The sequence below is a fragment of the Chiroxiphia lanceolata genome, chromosome 8, assembly GCF_009829145.1.
Source record: "Chiroxiphia lanceolata isolate bChiLan1 chromosome 8, bChiLan1.pri, whole genome shotgun sequence".
In the NCBI taxonomy this organism is placed as follows: Eukaryota; Metazoa; Chordata; class Aves; order Passeriformes; family Pipridae; genus Chiroxiphia; species Chiroxiphia lanceolata.
In genome coordinates this window covers 20553592-20577185 of record NC_045644.1, presented here as the reverse complement: position 1 = coordinate 20577185, position 23594 = coordinate 20553592, and the positions used below count along the sequence as shown (strand labels likewise).

The window sequence follows — 23594 nt, the reverse complement described above, 5'->3', positions numbered from 1 at the left end:
CGTCCAGCGCCGCCCGCCCCGTCCCCGCCCCCGGCCCGCGCCGACCAATCGTCCCGCGCCTCATTTGCATACGGCCGCAGTCCGGCTCTCGAACTGGTCGAGGCGGGCGGTTGGCCCCGCCCTCCCCGCACTGGCCCCGCCCCGTCCCGGCGAGCGGGGCAGGGTGAGCGGCGGGGCGGGGGCGGGGGCAGCTCCCGCGTTCGGGGCTGCGGCGCTGCCACCCGCGCTGTACGGGCAGGGTGCAGATGTGCATGTGCACTGATACACTGCTGTTGTCGCCGCAGGTACCGCGTGCCTCGTTCAGTGCTCGGCCACCGGTACCCTGTGCTGAGCATCCTCTCCGCTCAGTACCGGCGCGGCGAGCCTGTTCGGGCTTTGCAGTTAGAGCCACCAGCCAGATAGAGGTTTCTGGGGGGAACCAAGTCCGCAGTCGGCTGCTGGAAGCGTTCCCCTGCACGATGGAGCAGCAGTTGCAGGGGAGGCTTAATCACAGGCCAGTTACCGGACGCACTGTTGCGGCTCTCGGTGGTACCGAGAAGCGCTTCCCTGCCCATACTGTGCCGCTGCCGGCTGTGCGGGGAACACCGCCCTCCTGCCCGCTGATGTTGCTTGTTGATTTACACCCCAAATGTTGCTTGTAGCTTAGACTCAAGCCTGACTCCCACTGAAGTTCATGGCGAAATACCGGTGCAGGAGGACAGAGTGCGATCCCTCCCTGAATATCTCCAAGTGCTTGTTCCCGCTACAGCAGCTCTTGAATGTGTTTGCACACGCGTTTCACTCTAAGCATGCTTACACCGCTCCCACTGCTTACAGGGAAAAGTTTGTAGAAGCTGGGGTTAGTCTTTACGTCCTGCCCTGGATGCTGAGCCCAGGGGAGAGGTTTATCCCTGCCAGGCTCTTAGGGAGCTGGATGCATGATTCTACAGTCTGATTTTCTTGAGGTCATTCCCATGTCAACCTGCTCTCTGATTTATGGTGCCAAAGGTCACCATCAAGATCTTCCACTGACATATTTTAAAGATTAGGAAATAATGTTGTGAGAATAGGAGTGAATTTTAACCCTGGATGATTTACCAGCCATATTTATGGAGCCTGCTAAATGCGTAACATGGCATATAGATACGCATGGGAAGACAAATACACACAAAGCAGCACAGCAAGTAAGGAGAGGTTAGGTAGACACAGGCGTTATGGATTACAGTTCAAAAACATGCACAAACATGTTAATTCAGTAGAAACACAGAGAGTTTAAAAGGAATCAAAATGTTGACACACTTATGAGAAATTACCGTGGTTTTTTAATTGTAGTAATCTGGGGCTTGTGTTTGCCTTACTGCTCTTTTGTCTGCCAAAAATGACAGCAAGCTAGACCACATCTTTTTCCAGCCCAGATTTTAATCCATCCCAGCAAAGGCTTGTCTCCATCAAGAGAAGCAGACACAGTGTAACAGCACTAGCACTTTCCACGGGGCAGTCCGTCTCTATCACCACATGCCACAGGGAAGCAGAAAACCCTGTGCAAGGTCTGCAGCAATGAAGGTACCTTATTTTGAATTGCCTCCCTCTCCCTCCAAACCTTTCACCATCAGTAGCCTGCAGCAAATAAGTTAGTGCTTACACTCACAAGTAATAATGTAACAAATGTATTTTTAGCTATTTCCCTTGGGCACTATGTCACAAGTTTGTTCCCTGTGGAGCACAGCGTGAAGACTGCTGGATTAGACCATCCAGGGACCTGCAGTAGGAGTCTGTCACTAAGGCATCCTCTGTGCAACTGCTGGACTGACCCCTGAAGGATCTCTTTGGGAGGGAGGGCTGTAGCACTTGTCATTGAAATGTAGATCTTGCTGGTTAGTGTCAAGACCTCTTATCTGTAGTGCATCTTCTCTTGCCAGCTGGAGAATTCACTGCTGAGGAAGAGACCAAGAACTTCACCTGTGTTCAGGACACAGATGTTACTGTTTTATATAAAATAAAAAAGAAAAAAGAAAAAGAAAAAACAAACTAAACCCAGAGTGAACTTGATCCACGTCTTGGCAGACAGATGGGATACGCAAAAGGAGGGAATTACTCAGCATCTTAGACATCCTTCATTTTTCACCAGCTGGGAAGAGTTTGTTCTCAGAGAAAACCCTGTCTCTGCCACAGGCAAACATGGTCCTCATGCTGGATGGGTTCACTGCTCTTGGAGAGTGGTGGAGTTGTTGATTGTTGATCACGGTTTCCATTTTAGTGTTTCAACTGATCTTTTAGCCATGCTGGGTCCATGCCATCAAATGCCTTAAAGATTGGGACTCAGGCTTGAATTTGGCTTGTCTTTCATGCCAGAAGGCGATCTAGGGAGCAGAGGGTAGGTTTGATGCACTTGTGGCAGCCAGGGCTCCCACTGCAGTCTACTCTTCTATTTGGCATTTGCCAAGCACTGTGGGCTTCATGCCCAGGTGTATCATGTAGCTGTAGTCTAGCCAAGAGGTGACGAAGATATGACTAACTGAGCCTGGGGTGCTCCTGCCAAAAAGGCATGGCTTGCCTTGGCCAAGAAGAGGCAATGAAAACATTGGGAAGTTCGTCAGGAGCATTTCATGTCACTGGGAAGTGCAGGAGTGTTCCAGAGACACGGGCTATGTAGAACAGCTGGCAGGGTATTTTAGCCTTAGGAGGCTACAGTAGAGTTTTTTTATAGTTTGCATAGTTTACACAGAAGGGGTTTAATACTTCTGATTGTTTCAATTTTGCTTCAGTTGCTTCAGTTGTAGGTCCTAGCCTGAGTGCAGGTTGTGCCAGATGCAGCACATCAGTTTTCCTTTGGAGAGCCTTCACCTGGCTTTGGGCTAGCCTCTACCTGAGCTTGCTCTAGAAAGGAGCAGCTGCTCGGAAACACTGTGGTCTGCATTCAGTAGCATTTTTGGGATGCTTAACTCTGGGGAGAGTGGCTGCAAGTAGTTTCTAGCATGACAACTGCTTGTACCTTCTGAGACAACTCCCTCTTTCTGCCCCTTTTCTGGAGACCTTACTAAGCCTCTGAGAAACAGCAAAAGCCTCCAAGAGGAGGGGGAGAAGCTCAGCCTCTGTCAGACTACTTAACCTGCTGGAAAATTTCTGTGTTGCAAATGCCTACGGGTCTGATATCTGGGCTCGGAAGATGACCATGAACTGGTAGGGGCTGAGCAAGAGTAATGGACTGTACAAGGTTGGTGCCGATTGCAGAGGCACAGGCAGCTGGCAACATGGATTTCTGACAGGCTCATCAAAGGCCGGTAGTTGGTGTGCCCCATGGAGACACTGCTCTTTGCAAGGGGCTGGCTGCTCAGGTATCTCAGATAAAAGCAGGTGAGCTGACCAGGTACCTGGGCAAGGCCTGAGGGAATGATTATCAGTGAGTTTGCAGCTAAGGAGGAATACCCAAGACAGAAACTGCTGAAAAGCTGTATGTTTGCAGTGACGATAAAGCCCAGCTTCCCTGACTAGATAGCAGGGACCTGGGGGATTTGCACAGACTGCTTTTCTGATCTTTGGTTCATGCTGTGTATAAGAACTAGTACATTATCTTGGGAATAAAGAACAACAGACCATCCTGTGTCCTGGTCCTACGCCTGGATCCTTTGGTGCAGAGTGCTTGCACTTGCCCACAGCTGTGCACCACTCTGTTCAAACACTGCTGGATCAAGCAGTCCAGGCAAACCAGGTTTCCCCACTGCTGCCAGGCTGGGGGTGTTGGTGCTGCACTGTCACATCAGCAGATTTTCTGTGCAGCCAGGGCGGTGCTGGGCTGTCTGAGGGCTGACGAACGCAGTGCCGTAGCGCGTGCGAGTGAACTCTCCCCTCCCCAGGCAGCACGGGGCTATGCCATATTGTTTTTCTCTCTAGACAATGCAGTGCTGGATTGTAAGTAAAAATGCAAAGCACATTGCAATGTTTGCTCTTTATTAATGCACTAAGATGCAGTCGGGTGAAGCAGAAGGCTCCTGCCTGGCTTGGTTTCAAACACCGTGACAGGCTTCCATAAGTAAAACCTTAGCAGGGTCCAATTCACCAGATCGGACTGGGCGGGAGCCTGAGCTGCACAGCTGGCACTGGAAGGGGCAAGAAGGCATGGAAGGGGGTCCAGACCCTTTGTGACTGACCTGGACTGAGCTGTGCTGTGTACAATGGCCAAGTCAGCACCTGAAATCCCCCAAAATCTCCTTTCCAGAGCATGGAGCAGATGGATGGAGTGGCAATGATGAACTCCTGTGAATTTCCAAATGCCTGGCAAATACCACCAGAGCTTTAGTGGCTGCTGTAGGCTTTAGTAGGGCAAAAGGGAAGAAGAAAGCACTAGTAACTAGTAACTTCTGTCAACCTTCACTCATCACTTAGGTGGCATTTGCAATCTGTGCACAGTGTGTATTTCACTGTTTTATAGCTGAGAAGCTCAAGCTGAAAACTGCACATACCATGGCTGCAGCAGAGGCTGAAGGGATACATCTTACCTTCTGAACCTACACTTAGCCCACTGAGATGCTGTTTTTTGTTCTACTTCTGTGGAATGTGTCTGCTTAATGCAATTACAGCTTAAAACTTCCAAATCTGAAGACTTCTACTTGCTGTCAGGTAACATCCAGCTGAAGAAGGTCCCCAGGCCTCCAGGTGTCAGAGTTGGGACATAACGGCAGTGTCAGTCTAAGACACACTGAATCTTGATCAGGCAATATTTGGGCAGCTATGATGGTATTTGGCCATCTTTTAGGGTGCCACTGGAGTCAGCTTCAGATTTGGGTTTGGTCAGCCAGGGAAGAGTCCTGTTGGACATTCCCTCAGGCCTTTGTCTGAGAACTTCCCTCTTTCAGTCACACTGCAGCAGATGAAGTTGTGATTAGGAGAGTGAATGAATAGTTTTTGATCCTTTCACCTTTCCTTTGTCTCCAGTGATTTGTGTTTTCCCTACAGAGTATAAGATTTTGGGGTAGCTGTTATTTTGACCACTCTAACACCTGCTACAGCCGATCCCTAAGCTGACCTGGCTGAAGATGCCAGAGCTGTAAAACTGGTAGGTAACTGCAAGGACCTTCTGTCTTCTGTCAAAAGTTCAATGGGCAGTGGCTTGAACAAGCAGAGTGACCCCTGCAAATTACTGCTGATAAAGTACACTGTATTGACACGGGGGCATAGACATAGTGGCTGAGATGGTCGGAGCAACACCAAGAATTCATTCTGCCAGATGCTGTATGGCTGCAAAGCTTTTGCTGCAAAGAGCAGGCCAATAAAGTGCCTTCACAGAGCAGTTTAACGCCATTGTGGTCTCTGTCTGCCAGGCTCACTGGGCTGCATGAACTGAGGCCACAGCACAGGGTTTTTAGCCCAACTGGAGTAAAGCATCAGTTGTGTCCAGGTTTGAGTTACTGGGGAGCAGGACTGCAGAGAAGGGAGAGGCTGCGTGTGCTCCTCTGGGTGCTGTCACACGAGTTCTCCGTGTGCTCCTCTGGGTGCTGTCACACGAGTTCTCCTAACAGCTGCACATTCTGCTTTGTCCTTTGGAATTCTCCTGCCTGCTCCCTCAGGGCCTGGTCTGGATGAGCTGTTCCAGCACAGGAACAGCAGAGCTGTGACACAAGGAGGTATCTAGGAGGGAACCAAATGCCCGCAGGGCACCACCTCCCAGACTACTCCAGAGAAGGAGCTGGAAGGGGCTGTACAGCAAATTGGGAAATACTCGCAAAGCACGGTGGAGAGGCCCTGCTTCTCTACACAGACTGTGCAGTCCCGGGGCTGGTTCCCCTCACACGCCGCCCACTCCTGGCACTGTCCCTCCTCCAGCCTCGCAGTCCCAGCCCCGGTACCAACATCCACCCTCCGCCGGGAGGGCGGCCCGGCCCACAATGCTTTGCGCGGGCACCCTCCCGCCGCCTTCCGCCCGGCCACCCTGTCTGCGCCGGCCCGGGCGCGGCTGAGGCGCCGCACAGCGCCGCGATTGGCCAGCGTGCCCGCCGGCTCTACCCTGCCACCTCTCATTGGCTCGCTGCCGCTGTCACCGTAGGACCCGCCCCCTCCGTTCCAGACCGTGTTCCCATTGGGCACCGCGAGGCGCTGCGCGACGCACCGCGCGCGGATTGGCTGCGCGGGCTGTCCGTCGACGCAGTAACCAGGCAGCAGGTCACGGTGCGCCCGTTTCCACGTCAGTGCGAGGGAGCAGTGCCGGTGTCCCTGCCCGTGCCTCGGGACCCCGCGCTACGCGGCCTCGCCGCGACCGCCGCCGCCGGGAGGGAGGGAGGGAAGGGCGGACAGAGCGGGGGCCGAGCCCTCCCGCCCGCGGTGCCGTCCGCCCGCCCGGTTATGTGAAGCGGCCGCCGCCGCGGGGAGCAGGCGCCGCCATTTTGGATGCGGGGGTCAGTGCCGGGCAGCGGCCGTCTGTCGCGATACTGTCGCGACGCGGGAGTGGGCGGGAAGGACGCGGTGGCGGGGGAGCCGTGCGGGGCCGGCGTGGGGCGGGGACGGGCGCGGGGCAGCCCCAGGGGCGGGCGGGGATGGGGTGGGGGTGGCGGCTACCCCCCGCCCCAGGCCGGGGCTGACACGCGTGACGGTGCCCACGGGGCGGGAGCGGACGGGGTCCCCGGCCACGACTGCCGCGGTGTGCGGGTGTCAGGGAGGAGCGGGGTCAGGGCTCTGGGCCGGGCCGGAGGGAGGTGCCCGGTGTGCGCTGCACCTGCACAGGCTCCGCTCACCGTGCGCCCAGGGGGTTTGATGCATAAAATTGGTAGAAACGGGCCTTTCCCTGCATACGGTCAGAACCTTTTTCTGCTGCAGGGAAAAGCTCAGAGCTCACTTAACGTGTATGTTAGGAGTTCAGCTGGTGGCATGTTTCTCGTCTCAACAGTATGAAGTAGCTGGAAGAAAGAAAATGCCCCTTGCTACATTAACCTTACGTTTTGGGTTTACTATGCAGTTTTGGCAGATAAATGTGAGTTGCCTTTATCTCCTTGATTCCCAGGCCCATCTCACTGTTGCAGCTGACTGTGAAGGCTAGTAGAGGAGCTTGTCCCACATCCCTTTCTGATGTGCCACCAGTGCCTTGTTGCTGCTGTTTATCTTAATTGCCCAGAATTATGGCACCACTGGACTGCACATTCCTTTCCATACTTACAAATTATTGCTTTTATATCACTTTTGTCCAGGCCTTGTGAGCTAGCCTTTGGAGAAACATTCTAAGTTCTCTGAACTTTTGCTGCCTGTGATGCTTATTGCAGAGTAGTTACTACATGAAAAACCCAAGTAAGTTAAATTTCCCAGTAGAGGTTCATGTACCTTCCACATGCGGTTTAGAAGGAAGAAAAGGGCCTTTTCCTTATCAGCTGGCCTTCTGGGTAACCTAGCTAGCTGTGAGATAAGCAGAGTTGTTTTTGATTCATGGTTGTGTGTTTTGGTAGCAGTGTATTTTATCAGGACTTGAGTGACCATATCTAGGTCAGAGACTGCATAGATTATTCATACATTGTCATAAACATTGCGAATTTAGGCCAAGAGAAGCTTACTTTGAAATACTACCTTTCTTGCATATGTTATGATTGTGTTGTTTTTCATTACTGTTATTTATTGGAGTAGTTTCACCAAGTCAGTCGGTTGCCATAGCTGAAGGCTAAAGTTAGTGATAGGAAGAAGTGACTTGTTAGAGGTCTGCCAGACTTTGCCACTTCTGATGCTAACTCTTGCTTGTTTCCAGAAGAATTGCGGTCGTTTCCCTGTAGAGAAGGGAGTGTTTCCTAAAACTCTACCCAAGGCTGCCTGTGCTAATACTCAGGAATAATTTGGGTTCCTGTGTGTTGGGGTGTTTTGGGGTAGCATGTTCCAAGGTTAAGCAATGAAATGCTCAGTGCACATGCAAGATAACATTTTCAGATGTAAATCTTGTTGCTGTTTTCATATGAAGATTTTACAAGTGATGCTTTTTCAGAAATCTCAGAATAGTGATAATTATTATCCGTAGAACATTGCTGAAGGTTTTGAGAAGGTTATGAATGTGAGCTTTTGTTCTTTTATGTTCCCACTATGAGTGCCAACAGGGAGGCTTGTTGTCTTGGTTCAGAGCTGTCATTCTCAATGTCGAAGTTCTGTGCAGAAGCCAACCTGAGGACTGGTCTGCAGCTTTAAGCAAATGAGTGAACCTTTCATGAGCAATAAACAGGAGTTTATGTAGGACTAACTCAAGGGTTAAGGAGCTAAAAAACATTTGAAATTTGATAGGTACTTTTCCTGGGTTTTTTTGCCTAACTCAAGACCACAGAACTGAAACCATTTGTTTCTGTACTGAGTGCATTATCTTGTGTTACATTAAAGATTGCTTTCAAGAAAGGTGTCTGATCTTGATCTGAAGACATCAAGAGGTGACAGAACCATGCCTTTGCTAGGGAGGTTCTTTACAAGTTTTCATGATCTTCAGTATAGTTCTGTTAGCCCATCCAACCAACAGTTGTACAATATCCCATTTTTCAGACCATATCTGTGTAATATTAAACCTGAATTCACGTTAGCAATTTTTTTTTTCTGTAAGTTGAACAAACATTTAATGGTTTTGCTTGACTCTTACCATGCTCTCTTAAACCCAACTGATTGTTCAGTGCTGGTCTGGTAACTCATGTAACTTTTTGTCTGTCACTTTAGAGCATTAATTTCAACCTTAAAACTTCTTTCAATATAGTACACTTATACTGAGCTCCGAAGTGTGATCAGTTGTTGCTTATGGTGAAGATACAGTTGAAGGAACACATACAGAAATTATCTAATGGTTTAAAAGGGGAAGAACTTTGGGAAGTGTGGAGTTTAGTGAAGCTATATCCATTACTTGAAAGAAACTTTTACGTTTTTACGGGGATAGATGGTGCTTTTGGTGGGCTTAGCTTTCAAGGTGCATCTCTCTGGGAACAGTTGTCTGGCTTTCCTGCCCACTCTGTAGTTATTTTCTGTTTCCTTCTCCAGCACACAGTTGCAAAGGTCCTTTGCATGAATGAGAGTATTTCATTGTGGTTTACTTTGGAACGTGTGTGCTATTGCTTCGTTAACTGAAAGCTTAAATATAAAGCAGTATTTCCCCCATCTCTACCCAGTGTTGGTGATGAAGTGGGCTATATGTCTGATGGTCAGAGACTGAGAGTGAATTTGCATCCCCAGCATGATAGGTTAGTTTGGTTTCACTGGTCCAGTGAGTTTGTTGGCCTGTGTAAAGTGAATTCTTGTACTTTTGAATGAAATTATATTTAATGGAATGGGCAGTGAGGAAAGGAGTGCATTCTCACCAAGTCTTCTCGGGTAGTTGACAATGAAAGGACATAGATGCAAAAATACCCCCTGAAGTTTTGCAGGGTTTTAATATGTCAGGAGAGCCCTGCCAAGCAACAAGGATTTCTTGCACCCTTGCTTGAAAGGATCATGACATTCAGTTTCCCAGCAGGTTAAAAGGAAAAGGTGTGTGTTGTAGGTTTGTGTTTATCATTCGGGAAGGACTGAGTTTAACAACTTTTTCCATCTTGATTGATGTTAAAAGTAGAAGAGATGTAGGAGTCCTACAAGCAGATTAAGTAGTATGCAGAAGAGCAGTTAAGCTTTGGCATCACTTTAAATGTTGTCAGAACTATTGAGTATCTATGTATGTGCAAAGTATGTAATGCCTCTGTCTGGTACTTACATGCTTTTCGAAGTCATGTCAGTTTGCTAAAGGCCTGGCACAGCACTGCACAATTTACACACTCAGAACTGTTGTAACAGTGAAGACAGGAAAACCTTAGGTTTGACAAACTTGAATGTATAAGGTATTTCCTCAAAAGTACTGTGAACTGGAGTTTTGATTCCTAAAACTGCCTATGTAGAAATGTAGAAAATACTGAAATTATTGAAAGAAGAAATAAATAATTGAGGAATTTTTACGTGAAGGAGAAGTCTGCCATTAATGCCTTGTACTAAAGCAAAGACAACAAGGTGGAGCAGAATGTGATCAATGTATTTTAATGCAATCATATGAATAATATATGGAATAATTTACTGTTGAGGGCAGGAATATTTCTTAAGCATTAGACACATGAGTAGGAAGAATACTGGTGGCTCTGTTATATACAACTATGGAGAAAGAATATAAACCTTCGTTCATTAGGGCACAAGCAAATTACTTGGGAGAGCTATTTGTTTATTTTTCTGAATCATCTAGTAGTGAATGAGATAGAGTACTGATCTGGTCTGTTATGACTGTTCTTATATTGTAAAATATTTTTGTCCTGACACCGGGAAATACCATTATATATAATTAATCTAACAAAGTAAGAAACAATTTTGCAGTAAGATGATTCATTCTATTGCCAACATGTGAAAAAACAAAGTAAGAAATCCAATGCCATCCCTTGATAAGGTATCATTTTATAATACTTTACTTTCTTTCTGTTATTTATGGAGTCCTGAAACAAATTAATCTCTTTCAGAGGATATTTGTGTATTTGAAACATTGTTGATACATCAAACATGTTAATTAGTATGAAGCCTGACAAATCCAGGATGTATGTTCTGAAATTTCTGTGGTGGTCTTTCTGAGGTCTTGAGTAATGCACCAAAATCATTTCCTTCCAGCTTTGCTTTCGCTACATGGGCAAAAATCCTTCTCATATTCTCTGTGGTTTTTTACCCCCTGCTTCCCCTCCCCAGCTGAGTCTTTTAAATGAGCCTGTCTGATTTGAACTGTTATGGTCAATGTTTCATCTGTTTTCAGTCTTTCGCTTCCCTATGGATGACCCATTGTGATTTTAAGCTGGAGTCCTCATTTTTCTTTCATTCTTCTGAAAAAGTACCATTACTTGGCTGCCGTTTCACTAAATCATTCTTATTTGCAGACATAGTATCATCTGACTCTCTGGCCTCTTTGTAAGTCCTGTTTATTCTTTATAAACAGTTGTGTCTGTTTATTCCCTTCCATTCTTACTCATTTCTTTAGGCTTGACTCTATCTGGACTGTAGCTAGTATAGAGAGAACAGTCCCCTAGTAATTCACTCTTTGTTTCTTTTCCTCAGACAATTAGAAATATTTCTTGCTTTTAATTTTTTCCCCCTCTTCTGACTCTCTCTGGGTACATCAATTTAGATGTAAATAGGCAAATAGATTTCTGCCTTTAGTTTTCTCACTTTTGCTTCATATGTTTCGTCCAATTTTGTCTCTAGTTTTTGCTCATTTCTTTGTGGGGTCTTACCCATGTCTTTTTACTTGCCTGCTTCCTTGAAAGTTTTTTTTTTTTTTTTTGTGACACAAGTGTGAAATCAACATCTGTTATAAATTACTTTATTTTGTCAATGTTTTAAGTCCCAAAGAGTTTTGCCCTGGCCAGCTTATTCAAGCCTCTGATGCTTATTTAACAGAGTACAAGGTTGGCTTTGTGTTCCATGTGGAACCGCGGGACTTCGCCAAAGTGCTGGAGATGCGCGTGTTATTGCATTGTCATGGGTGTCTGTCCTGGGACCCCAGCACTTCATCTTTCTGTGAACTTACATGGACTGGAAAAAAATGAGGAATGTGCCTTGACAAAGTTGTCCCTAGCATCACAAATGTCCTGCTATAACTAACTGTCTGCTCTCATGGTCTTGAAAACACGCTGTGGCAAAGTGTCTTCCCTTTGTCTTCTTTTTGATGAAATACCTGTATTTGTTGTATGTAATAACTTGTAGTTTGTGTATGCACGAAACAATGATCTGAGAGTTTCTTGCGTCGTTGAAAGCCTCCTCTTGACTAGGGCCAACTTTATGTTTCATCTAAGGAAGACAATGTTTCTGAGGGGCAGGAGATTAATTTGAATTACCTTTATTTTCAGGATTGTCAGGATGGTGGATAAGAACATTTACATTGTACAAGGTGAAATCAACGCAGTGGTGGGAGCCATAAAGCGTAATGCCCGATGGAGCACTCACACCCATCTGGTAAGTTACCTTGAAGTTTTACTGCCTGTGGCAATGGGTAGAAACACCTGTGGCAGAAACTACCTGGTTTTAGAAAAGTACCTCAATTTTTGTAGCAGTCTTTATAGTACTTCTGTAAGTAAAGTTGGAATAACTTTCTACATTTTGACTTCTCATGTGCCAGCAACTGTAAGAGCTACAAAGCTGGAAATCTACCTTTTTACCCTGTAAAAGGGTATTCAACGTTGTATTCCACATGGGAATCATGTCATTCAGACTTTTATCACCTTGTATGTCAGGGAATTTAAATATATATGGTTTTATTTGATTTAGCACAATGTTTTTATATATCTTTTGTGCCTTCTTAGAGAAGACAGTCCTCATCATGAAAGCCATGAAACAAACAAACAAAAAATTGGGGAAGTCATTATACATAGGTTATTTTTTAATTTTCATACGGCATATGAATTTTTATATCTTTTTTCAGCTCTGTTGTTGCTGCTAGCTGCATTCCTGACCAAAACCTGTTAATAGATTCAAACCTGCTTTGATGAAAGCCATTAATACAGTGTTTCCAGGTCTAACGATGCATTGGTCAGTTTATGGCTGCCACAGTGCAAGTGTGTGCGTGTGGTGCACTTGAGAATGTCACATGAGTAGCAGATGGCTGTCATCCAGCACCAGTGGTTTCAGTTTGTCAAAGGGCAGGGCCCTTTTTCTGCCTCCCCGTCGAAGGTGTGGGTGCGGCCGTACACAGCTTGGAGAAACTGCTGCTCCTCCTCATTTTAATATCATAAAGATAGACTAAGGCTAAGGGATGCAGCTAATTCATATAAATATTGCACTGTGATTCTTCCTTCAAGTTATTTTAATGGCACCAAATGTCATTGTGTTGCTGCTCCCATTACAATCTGCATAGATTAACATTATAGCAAATCCAGATGAGCCATTTCAATATGGTATGAGTTAGATTTGCTGTGAAATTTATTGAACAGCAGAAGGCTAATCAGGAATACTTCTAAGGGCAATAAAACCAAACCAGAATGCTTAGTCCTAGACCTAGAGTTTGACATTTGAGCTGTATGATATTGGGGAGCACTAGCAGGAAAATAAAAACGCTTCCCTTGGTTTTGATGGTGTAAATGGGCTGACAGTGATAAACTCAAACCACAGTACTTCTGTGAATATGACTATGAGGTCTTTAACAGACCCATTATAAATCTTTGTCTTCAGGAATATGTTTGCCTCATTAATTACTTCCTTCCTATGTATAATCTATAGGATGAAGAAAGGGATCCCCTGCTACATAGCTTTAGCAACTTAAAAGAAGTGCTGAATAATATAACAGGTAAGCTTATACAGAAATCAGCAGGTATGTGCACCTGCTAGGATATATGCAAATAAATGTACAGGTGTACTTATTTGTCTTACTCACTATCCAGAGGTCATTAATTGAATAACAAGAAAAGAGGAAATATGTATATGCTTTTAGACAAATAATACCAATGTAAGCTAGCATATAAATACCACTGCTACCACTACTGTATATATGGAGATACATATATATGAGACTATATATATACTTGTGTGTGTATACACACACACATTTTTATATAAACATGCATGTTTCTTCAATATACTGAAGCTTGTAGTAATATGTGAAATCTAGTGTATTATCATGCATAGCTTTTTCATGCTTTGTTTATACTTTCTGATCTGTGAATGATGGGAAACATTTGCTTTGAAAGTAGCATTCCTTTTGTTTTTTCCTCACATTCTTTGCCTTGTTGGTTTTCATCGTGTTATCACTAAAAAGTGTAGCACAGACCTTGCTTTCTATTTGAATCTCGTAAGTTGAAAGACTGACATTGTGATCACCTGCACTGAAAGGAACTGGAAATCTATATTTATTACACAAGTAGAACACAAGACTGTGGTGTGTATTCTGACCATTTTTTTCTCACAACCCATCTTTCTCCCCTTCCCCCCATATTTTCTGTGTTTGTTGTTTTAGGAGTGATTGTTTAAGTGTGACCTAAATATATGTTGAGAGTCTGGGAGTGAGGCTAGTCCTGACCTCCACGTGGCATTCTGATGGTTCTTCCCAGGATTTGTCTTACTAATTGTAGTATTTGAAAGTAAGCTTTATTTCTGGTCCCTTTATTACAGTGGGTGTTCAGAAATGCACTCAACCTACGTTTGAGGTGAACTTTTTGTGTTTCTGTTTGTGAAGCATGCTCATTCTTGTGTCAGCGCTGAGCCTGGAATCCCATAAAAGGTGTGCTCCCTAGAAGTACAGTAGTGCTGCTTCCAGGTGCTGACAAGAGGTGCTGAGGACATGTGCCAGTTCTGAGCCCTTATTCCCTCTTATTTTGTGGCTGCCTGTAGATGTAGTGCTTTACTTTTCTTTGCTGGGTGAACTTCCCTCGGCTGTGAGCAGGACTTTTCTGTCAGGTCATGACATCCTAGGAAACTCCTGCACAGATTGCATATCTGGATGGTATCTTTCTTCTGGATGTTATGCTTGTACCTGGTCGTGACGATTTAACTTTGTGGGGTTTTTTGTTAGCTCACTCACCTTCTGTAAGAGAGGCATGCAATGCCAAAAGTGTTTTGGCAGGAAATTTTCCTTTTCGCCTTTCTATGAGGTAAAATTTTCCTTAAAATAAGACTCCTGAAGTTCTTTGCCATTATTGCAAATATCTCTCCTCATCATCAAGAACAGGGAATGTCAGGATGCTCAAATATATGCAGTATAAGTAAATGTCAGGGACTGGCCATTTATCTAGAGCAGCTAGATTCAATGTGCTGTTGACTTGTTGGGGGAAAAACGCAAGTTCACTATCTGCTTATGTTAGAGAAAGCAAATTTTAATGTACTGAGAGATTCAGAGACTCCCTTTGAGTATTAGTCATCATGTAATTGTGGTTTCTGCTGAGATAATAATTGCCTATATGTGGTGATGATAGCATGTTGGTTTGACTACATGGGATTCTTTTAAATAGGTAATTTCAGCTTCAGTGACTGCTATTTACCAGCTAGTGTCTTGAGATAGAACATCATTGCTATGCTCCATTTTTTTCAGTTTTAGACATGGACTGGTTCCCAAGCAGTACCTTGAACCGTAGAGGATCTCCTACCTCATCTTCCAGGCAATGAAAAGTCCAAGCTTAGGGGTTTTTGGTGTAGGGGTTTTTTTTTTTGTTTTTCTTTTCTCTTAGACCTTCCTTTCATGTCTCTTTCATTAGCTCATGGAAACGCATTGCTTTTATATTTAAATTTATTCAAGCTGTAATCTTTGACATTTGAGTTAGCTTTTAGTACAATTTTGCATTTATAGTAATATATATTATGTATTTTCTCAATCCCCCAAGAACCCATTTTAATCTGTTCCGGATGCAAATTTCAGGCTGCCTTGTCCCATCTCCCCTCTTGCTCTCTCCCTCCCTTCCCCTCCCCCATGGAGCATGTTTGATCAGGTGTGGCAGGAATATCCACTGTCAAGCTGCGCCCTTTATATTAGTCAATATTATCCTTCCTTCCCTCCCACTCCCTTCATTCTCCTCTGGGCTTTACCAGTTGATTTATAATTTTGGAATTCTCATCGGAGTCTGTAATACAGTTTGTTCATTATTTAACCAAAACCTGTTTAATGAGCAAAGAGAGGCAATGTAAATGTTAGGCATGTTGCAGTGGAGTACCTTTTGTTCTCCTCTGAGCTAGTGGGTATTAACTCTGTCATGACTGTGATGCTGAAATACCCTGGTCAAGGGTATAAAGATGTACCGTATACCCCCAGCAGCTAAAGATTCCTGTTTCAAAGTGTTGCACCCCCAGAGTAACTAAATTACATACTGTGTATTGTTTGATTACCAAAATAGTAAAAGCTTGCCTGCAACTGAGTAGTGGTATCCCATTCCATTGGTCTAAATAGACTCTCGGAAGAAGCATCTAGAGAAGATCAGCACAAAAAATCCCATGATTATGGTAAGAGTAACTTCAGTTCCACAGTTCAGCATACCTAGCTAAGGGCCTTGGACCTGAGTTATGTGGAATGAAGTTTCTCTTTCAAATTCTAACAGAGAAACTTCATTTTATGTAGATTTATAAAGAGTTTAATAATTTGAAAATGAACAGCATATCTGCTCTGATCTACTATCATTTGGTTTATTGGATGCCATTTTTACACTTTCGTGGGTTGTATATATTTTGGTTATTGTTGATAATAGTTGCCTGAAAAACAGAAAGGAAAAATAGAGGTTCTGTTGTCTTGGGTGATGCATAAGATAATCCAAGACAAATTCAATATCTGAATGCCTGTTATACTGAGATAAGCACTATAAGCGTAAGCTTGATGTGGTGTCTTGTATTTCTAGTGCTTAGAAAAAGCAAAAGTCAGTGTCCTGAGTTATGACCATATGGAAGCACTGACTATCAAGCTTTGTCCATGCATGCAAAATTAAAATACAGCTACATCTTCAAAGGTTATTCTAAAACTGATGAAAGCCTGGATTGTGAGTTTGGATTTAGGGCCACTGTCACCACAGCTTCCATTTGACTGCTCTTTAAAGTGAGCTGAGTATCTTGAAAAATGTGTCTGGATGTTGAAATATTTGTTCATTTTGTCAGTTTTGTTTTGGACTTAGGTCAACAAAAGGAAGCTTCCTTTTGACATCCAGTGATAACTGAGCATTGTCTCTTTCATGAGTGCTTCCGACTTAGGATGCTCTCGAGCTCACCAGGGTAATGCTTTATAACCACAAATGACTGGTAATTTGAGTTAATTAAAAGCCTGCTTTTCCATGATTTGATGAGGAATGGGTTTCCTTAAATATCGCTGTGGCTGTTGAAGCCTTCAGACCATTCTGGTATGGTGTAGAGGTAAGAGCAGATACTTCTGTAGTCATTCTTCTCATTGCAGAATTCATGCTTTGCTTTGACCAGGGGGATGAGTCAGTAACCAGGATTTTTGTGCCTGAAGTACTGCTTACTGGTGTGTAGGGTGGCTTTAGGACAGACAAGACTGAATACAACTGCCTTCTACAAGTCATCACTGCAGTGGGAGAAGCAGGTGTTTGTGGAAAGTGTGTGCATCAAGAGTCTATTTAAATAAGGTTTAAACTAGGTAAACACACCTGTGAAGAGGTGCTTGTGTATATTTTAGGTCCATGAGTGCCAGACTGGAAGGTTTGAGTCCTTTTATCCTCTGGTGGTTCAGAGTTAGTGCATTTAAACAGAAGCTGCAAAGTAAGCTGTTAGAAGCACTCTGATTTCATGCACATTCATGACATTTTAAATGAATGCTTGTACAGTGGGTTCAGAAGAATCTTTTCATGGCTTATTTCAGACAAGAAGCTGCTGCAAATCTCCATCTTTAGAGGGTTGGCTGGGGCATTAAGAGCTGGCTAAAGGTCAAATGACTGTAACCGTAAGAGAACCTTTGCCCAGTGTACTGACTTAATATACTTGTTACTGTAGCCATCAGTTTTCTGGTATGTAGACTTGATTGCACACTCATTTTCTCATGTCTAAGCTCTGGAAACTCAGTTTTTTGTGAAAATCTGGCAGTTATATAAAAAAGTACAGGGGTTTTATCCTATTTTGGGATTAATGCCTGAACTTTTTCTGAAAGATCTAGTTTTAAGAAATAGTAAATCAGTAGTAAATATAAATGTGTGGCCTCTTCTCAATGCTGTTGAAGTGCTGTTGAATAAAATATGAGATGTTCATTGTGGCCTATTCAAGTTAAGAAATCAGAAAAAAATCATGTTTGGGTCTTTCTATAAGAAAGTGTTGGAATTAAATTATATGGATGTGTGATGCATAAAGATCTGCAATGCTTGTTGCTTTGCCCTTTGCAGATAACATCAATACCATATTTTATTTATTATTTATATCTGAGTTTCTGTAGGAAGTGCCTGGAGTTACTAGCAAATAACAAATACTGATGAACCTTAAGCTGTGATATTTCTCCCATTGTTTGCATTGAAGGATTGCAATGTTATCCAGACCAGACATTAAAAAGAAAAATCACCTAAGCTTTTTTTCTGTTGCATATCAGGTTCCTATAAAAGATCCAGAAGACTCACTGATCTCCTAGATTATATCTGTTCTTGTGATAACTAAAAAAAAATAAAAGGAATTTTTTTTTAAATAACAGGGATCTGTACATGTTAACTTGGTATTTTGGAAGACCAAGCAATTCAGGCTAGCATTTAGGTTTTTTTGCATTCTCTGTAAATTTTTTAAGAAGAATGGAAAGAGTAAAATTGACAGAGTAAGTTTTCTTCCATAACTTCAACTCAACCTCATTCTGATTAGTGAACGGCAATAGAACTTTAGTCCATATTGAATGACCTGACACAGTGTACAGAAGTGGTAATTTATTTCTCTTCATATTTTCTCTCACCTTCCTACTATAAGAAATATGAAGATTAGGGTGACAGCCTTGATTTGATGCTTTGATTACAGATTGAATCCAGACTTCATTTTTGCCAATTGTGTTCAGACAATACGTAAAAGTTGCTATTTTAAAAGCAAGTTTCTAGTCTTTATGAGTGCAGGCATCCTTCCAAGTGTACAGAGAAGGTAAGCCAATGCAGTATTTTTGCTTTGAAGCTGCAGGTAGTTCCAGATATTCTCTTTGAGTGAGCTTAATCTTTTTAATCTCATTGTAGCATCAAATGAGTGAAATTACCATCTTATGGCTGAGGTCTTTGAATTTTCCTCAGGGAGTATGTTTCTATTGATATTTTTGGCATAGATTTTCTTGGTGTTATAAACCAGACTTTTCCCAGGTGCTTGCTAACTTTGTACTTTACTTTCTAAGTGATTTTCCTGGAGTTACACTGATATGCTCTAAGAATGGTAGCTGCAGTGAGAGACCTGGGATGTGAACATCTCAAGCCCAAAACTAACACCAGAATTGTCATGTTAAGATTTTGTTTATTTATAAAGGAAGAATGTCCGTGATGAAGAATAACTGTTGGTATTTGTGAAGCTTATAGATGCATGAAGACAAGCACCACAACCTTTTTCAAGGCTTTTCTGTTGTGTGCAGGGACAGCATTTATGCAGTGTGTGAGGAGTAAGGTGTGGATGGTGTCACTGATTCTGTAGAATTGTACACTGAGCCTGTCAAGACAGTTTACTGGATGAAACTGGGACTCATGAGAAGGGGAAGCTTGTAGCTTTTTAGCTCTTGTGTTAATCTTTTGTTTTGTGTTTCTGAGTAAGAAAGTTACTGAATAAATTCAAAAGAAGTGGAGTGAATCTAGGAATATCTAGAGCAAAAAAACCCAATCAGCCCAGTAAGGTGGTCTTCACACGAGGTATATCTGTATGTCTCCTAACATCCCTTCTGCAGCCCAGTGCAACCACCCTTATGATACCACCTAAGCATCCTTTCAATACAGTTCTTTGAGTGTACTTTTAAGACTTTGCTTGAAGCTTAAAAGTCATCCTTCTGTGCATGGCTAATGACTGGCAGGTACAGGCAGGAGGTGGTGCTGTTGGAAGGAATTGTTTCCTGACGCTTAATCCTTAAGGACCCAAGGGTTTAGATGGACAAGCGCTCCTGGCTTTTGCTTGGAAGAGTTCCCACAGTGGGCTTGCTCTGTAACACCAGCCTTCTGTTACCAGTGCAGGGCTGGGCTCTGAAGAGCTGCCACATGTGTGTGGTGTGCAACTGACTCTCTCTTGTTCCACGCTTGTTGAGCAATTACTTTCCCACTTGTTGGGCACTCCATTATTTCCTTCAGTTACTGCGTCTGTATAAAGTGGAGCCATAAGGAAATGGCTTAATATACATACATTAGAGGGCAATAAATTGCAGTTTGATTTGGTGGAAAGGCAGTACCAGATGCTCTGTAGAAGCTAAGATACCTCTTAAGTCAGTCATGGAGGTTTTATATCAAGTTTTTTTGATGGTGATGTCTTTGTTTTGGTCAAGAGTAGTGTAAAGGAATTGTGGCCAATTAAGAGATGTTAAGGCTATTTGAATGACAATAAAAACCCTCTGTAAGTAGAAGTGTACATGAAATTGCTGAATTCTAGTAGAAGTTTATTAAATATAAAGCTCTTCTGTCACCTTTCCTTCTTTTTACTGTCTTCTCACTGAACTGCTGCCATCTAACCTGTTAAAAATAGTGCCTCAAAGGTGATTCACTTCAAAGAAGCAATAACTTGTGTCAGGAAGGGCAGGTGCATATTTATATAGTTGCATAATAGGTAATAGGACTGCCAAGAAGTGTTCATCATGCATACACAAGAAACATACTGAAGTATTCCTCATCTCAAAGAGTCTGTAGCTTGAGAGGGTCGCAGCAGAGAGAAGTCATTAAGTATACAAAGTTGTTAAACACTTGAGGATTTTTCTTAACGATTACCTGTTCTTCAAACAGGCTGTCGTTGGCTGATCCCTGATACGGTTTATACCGAGGTGTGAGTTTCAAGGAGAGGTTTGAAAGAAGACACAGTTGGATAAAGTGTCTTTTTTTTTTCAGAAATAGTGCAGGGTTTTGTGGTAAAGTACTGCTTCTCTCAATAATTAGTATGGAAGAAAAAAAAAGCCAGCAAAAAGAGAGGTAGAACAGCGGGGATTAAAAAGTAAGTATAGAAGTAGGAGACTAATAGAGAACATTATTATTAAAATAGCAAATTGATTTGTTGGGAAACGTTAATAGTGAGGGATGTGCAGTTGCTGGGTTGCCCACTTGAGGTAAACTTGCAAGAGCTTTTTAAGCTAACTGAATCTAGCTTGTTAGCTGCCTGACTGTTGTGGAATAGGCTATTGCTGAAGGGTTATTTTTAGTTTGTGTTTGGTTTTTTGTGGGGTTTTTTGTGTGTGTTTGTGGTTTTTTCTTTTTTTGTTGTTGTTTTTCTTTGAATCAGGAAAAAAAAATAATTTTCCAACATTTTATGGACCTTCTCATTGTAAGTTCTTAAAAAAATGTCAGATAGATAGTCAAGATCTGGCTTTTGTAATTTACCTTTAGAAAATTATATAAGACAGCAGATTTGTCCAGGAAAGAGAGAGAAAACTTACAACTTCATACAGTCCTCTTCATACAGTTCTTTTAGATGACTTGATTTTAGCTGGCTTTTCAGCAACTACAAAAGCTACAAAAAAAAAAGAAATTTTGACATATGAAGTCTACAATACAGTGGCTTAAAGGTAGGGTCTGAGGTTTTGTGATATGATGGATTCTGAGAAGTGTCCTGGATGAGTTTGTTGATTGTATCAACAGATACTTTCTGGGGAAAAACTTTGGGAGTGAATGGAAATCTGTGGTTTTGTTAGAGTGAGGAAGGCTAAATCACGGGTTAAATATATGTGAATATATTAAGGACAGTGAATCAGTACATGTCATCCCAAAATTGTAGGAAATAAAAAAACCATCTTGAGAGGGAACATTTATCAAGTGGTCATTGTAGAATATTGATAGAGCTGCATTAGTATTTTATGATGCACTGTATCCATGTGACTTGGAAATGCCATTGGAAGTGTTTGAGCAACCTGCTCTTGCTTTGAACTCCTAATTATGTTTGGACATTTTTTGTTTAGTTTAAGGGCACTGATAGACAAAGATTCCTCATCGCCTTGAACTTTCTGAAATTAGTATGTCTGTGCTTTTTGCATGGTGCAGTTGGGAAGTTAAAACTTGCCAGTTCAAACTCTTGCTGTATTCAACGTGTTGTGAAAGAGCAGGTGTATAGTTATGTGACAGTTGAGGAATAGGGAAGACATTATGACAAAAAAACCCCAGAGTGAGATGGGTAGAAAAGTGAAAGTAAAGTGTTAGATGAGAGCTTGCACATATATGCAATACAACTAAAGTTTGGGGTGACACTGGCTTTAGCTAACCTGTTAAAATGAATAGATTGATAAACAGCTTATTTTAATGTATTTTGCACTGTAATTGCAATTACACAATTACGATACTCAAGGGGTGCACTTCATTAATGCTTGTTAGCTGAATATGTTAAATTCTTCAGTGACAGTAGTTCTTCGATTGTTTGATATTCTATCTGTACCCTAATATAAGCACTTCAGAAGTTCTGTTTTCCAGTTCTGTCCTTGTAGCAATAAGCTGAAACATATAGACATACTGAAGCAGTAAGTTATAAACAGAGCTGTCTTTCAGAAAGTGTAAGCTGCCTTTGCTTGGTGCAGGAGTCTGAGTGCTTGCATGACTGTAAATAATTGTCAAAGCATGTGCTACGTAAATGAGATGAGATGAGATACTTCAAAACAATGCTCTTCACTTTTGATCATGTTTAGCTTGATTCTGGGAGGAAGTATTTTATTAAGACGTCTTTGTGCCCTGTTACTTTTCATGAAATTGTAATTTTTCTTGATACAGTGAGGAAGTCTGCAAAGTGGCTGTTGAACTAGATTCCATTTACTGCCTGATTAACTGCCTGAATAATTCAAGTGGCAAGTTGTAAACATGAGGAATTGTTGAAATAAATAAAGATGTGGTTGTTACCTTGATCACGGCATATTGAAAGAGAATGGTCTGTTAGTTCTGGCTATAGCCTAGGGGAGGAGCTTTATTCTAGAAATAAAACAAGTGACAGTGGTAAAATATACTTGCTTATGTAAGCATCTTTAGTAACTGCACTTAGCAACTTGGATGTTCTTCAGAGTGGGATTAGACACTTTATAGTGGCCTGTAATAGTTCTGTAATAATGAAGATGATTGTCATGACAGCGTAGAGGAGACATCATTAGCTGGTTTTCACTTCAGTCTGAACGACGGGTTTGTCATTCAGAAATACCATGTTTTTCTTTACATATTCAGCTCTTACTGAAAAAAAAAAAGTTTATCTATCTGAAGTGCAAATATATTCAGCCAAACTTAAAATCTAACAAACACTATAAAATTTTACTTCTGTGCTTCTCTCTATTAAATACATTCTGCCTCAGCAGAGTTAGCACTTCAGATGTGATTAGGTTGGTACAGGGAGTGGTGGAACACAGTCCTGGGAATATTTTCTTTGGTGGCATTGTTGATGATGAACACAAAGGTGTAGGAAATATGTGTGCTCAGATATTTACCAGTCTGTTAAAATATGGTCAGCAGAAAGAGACTCTTATAGTTGAAACAGGAGTACTGAATTTGATTTGGCAAAGAGATAAGTTCTAAACAACAAAATTTTCTGAAAGCGTGTAACTTCTTTGTGTAGTACAGGAAACTGAATACTTTCATCATGAAGGCTTCTGTTTCATTAACAATATAAGGGAAGAAATATGCATGATTGATAAATAAAAAACCCTAATGTTTTCTTGGGGAAAGGGCTTTGCCAAGAGTGCTGGAAACACGGGAGAGGAAGAAATGAAAATATTGAGACGCCGTAGAAAGCAATAGAAAAACACTTAACAGTAGCTGAATGGTAGTTCAAGAATTGGAAAAAACATTTTCTTCAGAGAAAACAAATTGCTGAAGAAATATATTATTAAATAATGAGGAAAAGGGAGATCATCACAGACATCCTGGAATGCTTAATTTAATGGTTGTTTGGTAATAGACTATTAAAGCATTGTGTCACAGACAACATGAACCTGCATTTTGCAAACAGTTTCTCCCTTCACTTTTATTAACAATCCATTAAAAATCTGAATGTGAAGTTCGTTCTCATTCAGCTGCCTTTAAATTGTAGTTTCTTTCTGGATGTCAGTTCCTTATGCT

General features: G+C 42.4%; 1 protein-coding gene across 8 annotated transcripts in view; it reads left to right on the top strand.

Moving 5' to 3' along the window:
- The first annotated feature begins 6237 nt into the window (after window positions 1–6237).
- GBF1 (golgi brefeldin A resistant guanine nucleotide exchange factor 1) overlaps window positions 6238–23594 on the top strand; it is a 106439-nt gene continuing 89082 nt past the window's right edge. For 5 of the 8 annotated variants that reach the window (XM_032694593.1, XM_032694586.1, XM_032694587.1 and 2 more), the window contains exons 1-3: window positions 6258–6368; window positions 11817–11922; window positions 13183–13249. In XM_032694593.1, the coding sequence (XP_032550484.1) occupies window positions 6361–6368; window positions 11817–11922; window positions 13183–13249 (181 nt within the window). In that variant the 5' untranslated portion in view covers window positions 6258–6360. Of the gene's footprint in view, window positions 6369–7154; window positions 7252–9417; window positions 9439–11816; window positions 11923–13182; window positions 13250–23594 lie in introns of those variants that run through there. The other 3 variants (XM_032694588.1, XM_032694591.1, XM_032694589.1) reach the window with 3 other exon arrangements.